Source organism: Magnolia sinica, chromosome 4 (assembly GCF_029962835.1).
Source record: "Magnolia sinica isolate HGM2019 chromosome 4, MsV1, whole genome shotgun sequence".
NCBI classification, from domain to species: domain Eukaryota; kingdom Viridiplantae; phylum Streptophyta; class Magnoliopsida; order Magnoliales; family Magnoliaceae; genus Magnolia; species Magnolia sinica.
The window spans coordinates 113,760,575-113,768,465 of NC_080576.1; the positions used below are offsets into that span (position 1 = coordinate 113,760,575).

A 7,891-nucleotide genomic window follows, 5' to 3' on the forward strand; every position below is an offset into this window, starting at 1 on the left:
TAGGACGCTGTCCAAGGGGGGCAAATTCAATTTTAAGCCGAGTGACTCAGTCACGCCTCGACTCAATTCAATAAAACCTCTTTCTAAAAAAAATTATTTTTTTTTTTTTTGTTCTCGATTTTAATAGTCTATTTAATTCAACCAAATATTCCAACAATTAATACACGGATTGAATGGCATACCCATACAACTGTGGCCCCACATGCAATAGTATGTAAAGGGGTGCTATTCATATGAATAAGACAGGTCTCAGGCCCGCGCATGTGAATGCAAATGCGTTATTTCTGTCCTCACCCTCGTGACACGAAGCACTTTATTAAAAGTCTTCATTAATTCACCTGATTTACCGGATACGACCGGCCTAAAGTGGGTCCCACTACTTGGTCGGCTCTTAGTTTTGGTAAGTTTCCATATATAGCCGTGGGATGATGTACGGTATCCCGTGAGTTTTCCAAGAGTTTGAAAATAAGGACCCCCGCCGATGACTCGCCAACAGATTGCCTGCACCCAAAGTGGGCCCATTATGTATGCTTTATATATACTCGAATAATCTGTTTTGCCAGTTCACATGAATCCAAACATGATGCAGATCTAAAGTTCATGTGGACCATACTACAAGAAAAAGGGGAGATTGAACCCCCGCCATTAAAAAATGCTCTAGGACCACCAGAATTTTGGATCAACTAATATTTGTGTTTTCCATTCATGCAGGTTTGCAACGGTTTGGAAAGCATCTAAATATCATGGTGGGCAATGGAACAGTTTGTATAGCATCTAAACATTATGGTGGGCACTAGAAAGGTTTCAACAGTAGGGATTCTTTTGTCTCCACTGTTTCCTGTGATGTGTTTCAGTTGAGCTTTTGATCGGCCTCATCTTTGGGATCATGTCCTAAAGTGAGCTGGCGAAACAGATAGATGGAGTGGATATAACACATACATCACGGTGGGGCAACAAAAAGGCAGGGCTTCATCTTTCAAGGCTGGTCAAAATAGGATTTCCCCACCATTGAAATCAATGCGTGTCAGCCATATCGACCGATGGGGGACCGATACGCAAATGTGTAGTCCATCCATGGGGGAACAGGTAAAAGTAAATAAAAATGAACTTTTTCATGGAAAACCCAACAACCAACTTTGGGATGTTTGGATTGAAAGGAAATACCACTTCCATGGAAAAACAAATGGAATAGAAACTGATTTTTAAAATTTAAGGGAAAAAGAAAAAAGGAAATAAGCTTCTGTTGTTTGTTTTCAATAGAGCTGCCATAAAATTTAGGACACATTTTCAACTCTATTGTTGGCAAAACAAAAACATTATTGAGAAATTTACTTGGTAATTGGTGGCACGTGCCACATTGGCTCATGTAGCACGTGAGGCACTAGAAGATAGACGGTCTCACATGTGGAGTGCCTGAAGATGAATGGTGTCTAATGTGGCATACAACGAGTGCATGAAGATGAACAATGACACATGGCACATATGGAACATTAGCACATATAATCATACCAAAAATAAGTCAGTAGAACAACAATAACCCATCACATAAGAAGTTCTGCAGAAACATAACTGCTCTGTAATAGCATTTTTCTTTCCAAAGAACAGGAAAAACAATCATTACAATACATAGTGCATGCAATTTTCATGCGTATGTATATTACAAACTAGCTTTAGAGGAAAAACTAACGAGAAATGCTCATGTGCTCTCAGAGCACTAAAGTTATAGTGCTCCTAGTTGCTTTGCTTCACTTGAACAGTCCAATTAATTGATCTGAACTGTTCATTAAGCTAATAATACTTTTCATAGGCTAGATGCAAAATAACACTGATTGGATGATCTAATCCAACCTTAGTTTGGCCTTACTTTCTGTAGCCATCCTTTTTCCAAGCCATGGATGGGATGGTTATGATTGCCTATCAAAAGTTATTCTTTAGAATCATAAGCAATCCACGATAGTCCCTAACAAATAGATGGATCGAATTGTTCACTGGACCTTTTTTGTGTAAATGATCTTGATAGTCAATGTTTTAAGGGCAATGACCAGATGGATTTTATTTGTCAGATCAGCATGATGTTTCCGTGGTAGTGTTGGACCTCATGAATAGTATAGATCAATGGATCGGACTAAGTGTGGCAATGCAACTGGGAACACTATGACTTAATAGTGCTCTAAGAGCACTAAAGCATTTCTCAATAATAACAGTAATAACAAGCAAGAACTGCTAATAGAACCATTACTTCCAAGTTTCATGTACATGGTAGCGATTTCCTTGTGAGATGAAAGATTGTTTATATTATCAAGAACAAATTGCTTTCAACTATATACCAAGAATAGGGCCACTGGTGTGGGGATTCAGGTCTATACCCCATAATATTCACATACCCTTGATATGCTGACCTATCTTGGAGTAAATCGGATTCGGGAGCTTGAAATTGCGTTTTCCTAAAGAAGGACCCATGAGAGCATCCACCTGGCTGCTGATCACGCTCGCAATGCGAAAGCCTTGGTAATGCAACTTCACCCTCCTGCTGGCGATGTATTCCCAGTTTTGCATTGGCAGTTCTTCATCAGATCTGCACAATACATTAGAAGGAAAAAAATGAACTAATTCAAATATGATTATATCAAGATGAGATAAAGTCATCTGACAGCATGCTATATCTGTAGAGAGTTCAGATACTGACTAATGTAGTAGGATGCATAAACTTCATTAGCTTTTATAACTAAAAGATAGACCGTTGTTAAGCACACTTGCATGTGCAATAAAGCTCATGTACACACCACACATGTGCCAGCGTGGCATGGTAGGTCTGAGATCCAATCCACCCATCAGAACAGCACAAATATATTGATGCCCTAGCCCAAGAATCAGGTTGATCCACTGTTCAGGTGGGCCACAGTTAGCAAAACAAATGTACAGCTCTGAAAACTTGGCTGAAGTTCTCAAACCCATCCACCTGTTTCCAATATTAGGGCCCATGTGCTGAGTGGACCAGATTTATTTATTTTTTTGAAAACTTGCAGAAGTTTGGACCAACCTGATAGATGGATTGGATCGGATGTCGCTCCTATGTGCTATGTTGGCACATGTACCGTGACTACATGAGCCTCATTGCAAACGCCTGTGTGCTTAAGCAAAGCTCCTAAAAGATAAATGGGCAATTTTTCACATCAAAATATGTGGAGGGGCATACTACCTCATAATCAAAGAAGACCAGCTTCTATATCCTGCAGAAATGAGGTGGTCCACGGTGGCATTCCGCTGCTTCTCAGGCATCCTTGAGAAAAGGATCAGAGACCAGCCACTAGCATGGAGCTTCATGTGTAATCTCAAAACAAACATGTGCATTGGATGCTTCACATCCTCAATCAGCTTACCACTACAATACATGATAAGTAAGAGAATAACCTCGCATAAGTAGGGAGGAACTAGAAATGGTATTGCAGCAAAAGAATGCATTCAAAAATAATTATATAGTCCTGAGCTATGTCCGAACATGGAAATTTTTCAGTAAAGATGCTGAATGTGAGAATAAACATGCATTGTTGTTATTTCCTGTAGAAAGAACTTAAGATTGACCCTTATGCCTTTATTTTCCTACCAACGTTGTCCCATCTAGTCTAGGTTTCCGAATCTTGTTTCACCAGTCATTCCTGAGGCCCTACCCTCGGTAAACAAACTTTCATATCCCTTCTCACTGCCTTGACCCTAGTCTTTAGGTCCCAGCATATCCTCCTTTTAGGCCCGATAAACCCCAATCATAGTTACCTTGCTTACTAGGGCCATCTTGCTTTTTGTAGCACATTGTCCAACCATCTCAATTGGCTCTTCATCATTTTATCACCTATTGGGGATTCAGTTTTGCATCATTCAACATGCATGGAATGCTATAATCTAGTTCCTCAATCACAACCACAGACTACTGTAGCTAATAGCTGCCAAATCCAATAAGCTTTTGATGATGGACAAAAAAGTACTGCAACAATCATCTAGAGAAGATGAGTTTTTAGATTAGCAACTAGACTGGTACCCGAAATCAAAAGCAATAACTTCAGTGGCCAGTTAGTTGGGCAGCAGGGGATCTGGTAGGAATTGTCAATTTGTGAGTCCAGCGGCTCACTGGAAGCTTTAAAACCTAATTTAAAGATTAAACCAGAGACACATTGACAAAGATATAGGTAATTTTCTCCCAGCAAGGGCATAAGAGGCGTTTTTTTTTTTTTCTTGACAGTTCTAAAAATGAGAAGGCCCCATCTCACTTGTGTTTTGTTATTTATCAATGGCTAGAACTTGTTTTTATGTCAGGTGGCCACCTGATAGGTGGATGGGGCTGATTTTTTATCAAGGTGATCATTATGGACTGCCCAATGCCCAACCTATTGGAAGGGTTGGATGCCACGCATAACAGAATGGAGGTTATTCGCTGGGTGGAGCGTAGAATGTGGTCCAACCAGTTGCACTTGAGACCTCTTTAAAAATGCAGATGTACTTTTAAAAAATGTGCTCCTTGAAACATTTGTTGAGCCACAGCAAAATAATTAACGAACTACGAAATAATTATCGATTCTCAACATTGGAAAGGAGAAATAACCAACAGCCATGCCAGAAAATAAAACAGCCGGAATATAAAACACTGTCATGTAGTAGAGTCCACATAAGAACTGATTTGAGTAGATGATAAACTACCTGTACTGCAACACATTGCTGTAATGAGGAAGATTTGCTGGAAAAATATCATCTATGTCTATCAATACCACATCCAGACCATCGTCATTTGGTGCCAAAGTGTCAAAGTAGCTCTCTGCCACTTGCATGGTCAAATTCAGATCACGAGAATATTGACCTTCTTTAATGTACTGAATAGCAAGTGCCTTGCAAACTGTAGGAAATTCATCAGCTCGTAAGTCATTCAGCTCTGCATGCAATGCAAAAATCTTGCAATATTCATATTCATCACTTGCTTTCTGCATCTCGATGACTCCTGTGCTCTTACTTTGACATGATTCTAACATGATGGTTAACGCGATCAGCAACGTAACCAATAGAACTCCAACAGTCACAAGTGCTGCAACGAAGACAGTTGCAGCAAATGATGTCATATATAGACCTGACTCCACAATGTAACGGCTTCCCATTTCTGCATGAAACAATTAACTCTCAAAATAATACAAGCATTGCTGAAGATACCTCTAAATATCAACTGTGTGGATAGAAGACAAATGAAATATCCTAACGCATGGGTGATTAATGTGCATACATGAGATATAACATTTTTCTAAAACATTCAATTGAATGAGTTAGATTTTTGTATATTCTGCATTTCATGCGTTAGCTATAGGTTGCCATGATGAAAGCAAAAGACACCCCAGTGGGTGCAAAGTTGTTAAACACCATAAGGAAAAATGACCCAAATACATTCACATTTGTGTGCATGAACTTGTGTGTGCGCATGTGCAAATATGTATCCATATAGTACATGCATGTGTGCTTTGACGCCACAAAAGAATGGGCATTTGACATACCAGATCCTCCCCTACTCAAAACACTCTGCGTGGAGTTCCCACGCTCAATTTGATCCGCAAAAGAAGACATGGAAGAGATCCCAAACTGTAAAGATCAAATCATGCGGAGGACCTTCCCACCCAAAATATACATACTGCTAAATGTCTTGGCACAAGATGCAGCATCTCATCGTCTCAGAGTGAAGTCCACAAAAAGCTTCATTCACCAGGGATGTGAACCGTACTTCAGGATCTTTGCCTGTTATAAATCAGATAATTTAAAACCTATGAGACATTCAATTATGAATTCAATCAGAATTTATCGTCATCATTGTAAAGCAAATAGTTTCATGCAATTCTGAAACACTTCACAGTCAAAGCCATACAGAAAAGGCCGAGAGATTTTACAGAGTGAAATTTCTTCTAAGAGGCTGTTTGGGATGAGAGATTTGGGGTAGGGATATTTGAAATCCATGGATTTCAAATCTCCCCTGTTTGCCTTCTGTTGTGGATTTGCCAAAACCATGGATTTTCCAAATTCACACCTCCACAAAATCCATGGATTTGGGGCAACCCCATATCCGCAGAAAAAATTAGACACTTGGCAAATCGTGACAATGACTGTTTTAAGAGAAAAAGAGTAACTCCCTTGCAATAAACCCCTCCCCCAATCCATGTTATTGTAGTATGATTCCCAAACAGGGGACTGTGGAGTTTGCCAGATCCAAATCCAACCAGTAAGAGAATTTCAATGTTGAGAACAGGTTTTATTCAAATTGGCAATCATCAAATGACACCTAGAACAATATCTTTAATCAGTGGTCGACAAACAGATGGCCATGAGAAAAATATTGAGTCCACATTCAATAGGAAAAAGGCCAAAATGGCTACGATCTTCCAGTCTGGGAGACTTCTGACGCTTCATCAGCCGACAGTGGAACCATCAGATCCCTTGTCAGATGAAAGAGCCATGGGCCACACCTGTGCAGACTCATGACCCACTGCCAAGTGATTGAAAATGTTAACCTTCTGGGACTTGCCTATCATATATCTACTCAATCAGACAATCCTCACTGCCTAATTGGTGGCCCAGAAATGAACTGTTGAAACGAAATACAATTGGCATCGTAGTTCAACGGCAAAAAGAAAAATAAAAAATGAAACTCCAATGATCGTCCGATCATCTGATTGTAGAACAGTGGGTCCCACCAGTACGGATACTAGCCCAAGAAATACATGGCACCATTTTGCTAAAACGGAGAGCACCGACTCGGACTAATTAACAAATTCAACATCACAAGACAAGTTTATACAAAATCAGAAACCACCATCAAATTCATCGGAGAAAAAACTCTAATCTTTCCGGAAGAGCTTCCATTGTTCAATCAATCTCGAATAAGATTCAGAAAAAATCGCCTGTGAAACCAATCGAATTCTCAAGATACACAATAATCCTTCAGTACAAGTGAATTCTAGCCCCAAAAGAAACCGCAATATTTCATTCAAGAAATCAATCAAAAGATCCAAAAAAAAAAATAAAAAATGCATGAGATTCGATGAAAATTCACCTGAGAGCGAGATTGAAGAGGCTTCGATCCCTAAACCACATCGAATAGAAGTTCGACGAGAGAAAAACAAGGCGTGCGGATCGAAAATCTGCCATCATCCGAGGAAATTAGGTTTTTTTATTCCTCTTTTTCTTCGCTTTTCTCAGTAGCTTTTAATGAATAAGAGTGGTGGGAAGAGTAATTATGAAGGATCCCCTTCGGGCGCTTTCCTCGAATTTTAAAAGGCGTTTTCTTCGGGGACCGAGTAATGAGTAAAACACAGCTGCTGTATGTGAACTTTCAATACAGCCATTTCTTTACCACACACGTGTCATATTTGTAGAATATCCGATCTGTGAAAACGGTGGGCCACACGATGTTGCTGAAACTTAATGAAAATCAGATGTATCCACAAATCTATAGGAACACAACTTTAAAGTCGTTGGACAGCGATTTTACGATTCAATGTATTGGTTTGTCACATTTGGAGGCAAGAGATGGCTGTACATGAAAGGTACAACCGATGCATGTGATGATGTGATCATTTCACGTGGCAGATATGATACGATATAGCTAGAATCCCCATCTAAACGGGAACGGATTGGCTACTCGCCCTGCCACCAGCCAATGGCTGATGGTCGGTGCTCCGTGGGAACTACCATGATGTATTTGTTTCATCTATGCCGTCCATCTATTTTTATAGATAATTTCATGGTATGAGACCAAAAATGAGCTATATAACAATCTCAAGCGGACCACATTACAGGAAATAGTGTTGAATGAAGGTAGACCATTAAAAACTTTTTGGAGGCCATAAAGTTTTGGATCAAGCTGATCTGC

General features: G+C 39.7%; 1 protein-coding gene across 2 annotated transcripts; it reads right to left on the reverse strand.

The window, feature by feature from the left end:
• Positions 1 to 1,560: 1,560 nt before the first annotated feature.
• Positions 1,561 to 7,222, reverse strand: LOC131243935 (uncharacterized protein At2g39920-like). 2 transcript variants are annotated; one of them, XM_058243568.1, is made up of 5 exons: positions 7,073 to 7,222; positions 5,526 to 5,763; positions 4,690 to 5,140; positions 3,200 to 3,382; positions 1,561 to 2,575 (listed from the first exon to the last, which is right to left on the reverse strand). In XM_058243568.1, the coding sequence occupies exons 2-5, from the start codon at positions 5,593 to 5,595 to the stop codon at positions 2,377 to 2,379; spliced, it is 903 nt and encodes a 300-aa protein (XP_058099551.1). In that variant the 5' UTR covers positions 5,596 to 5,763; positions 7,073 to 7,222; the 3' UTR covers positions 1,561 to 2,376. The 2 variants fall into 2 exon arrangements, with proteins under 2 accessions (XP_058099551.1, XP_058099552.1); XM_058243569.1 differs by lacking the exon at positions 5,526 to 5,763.
• Positions 7,223 to 7,891: the final 669 nt, after the last annotated feature.

Excerpts from the sequence above, each read along its gene's own strand:
- LOC131243935 (XM_058243568.1), bottom strand. The coding sequence starts at position 5,595 with ATGTCTTCTTTTGCGGATCAAATTGAGCGTGGGAACTCCACGCAGAGT. Across the intron at positions 5,141-5,525 it reads TTTGAGTAGGGGAGGATCTG|AAATGGGAAGCCGTTACATT; the intron begins GTATGTCAAATG and ends TGTTTCATGCAG. Across the intron at positions 3,383-4,689 it reads AGCAATGTGTTGCAGTACAG|TGGTAAGCTGATTGAGGATG; the intron begins GTAGTTTATCAT and ends CATGTATTGTAG.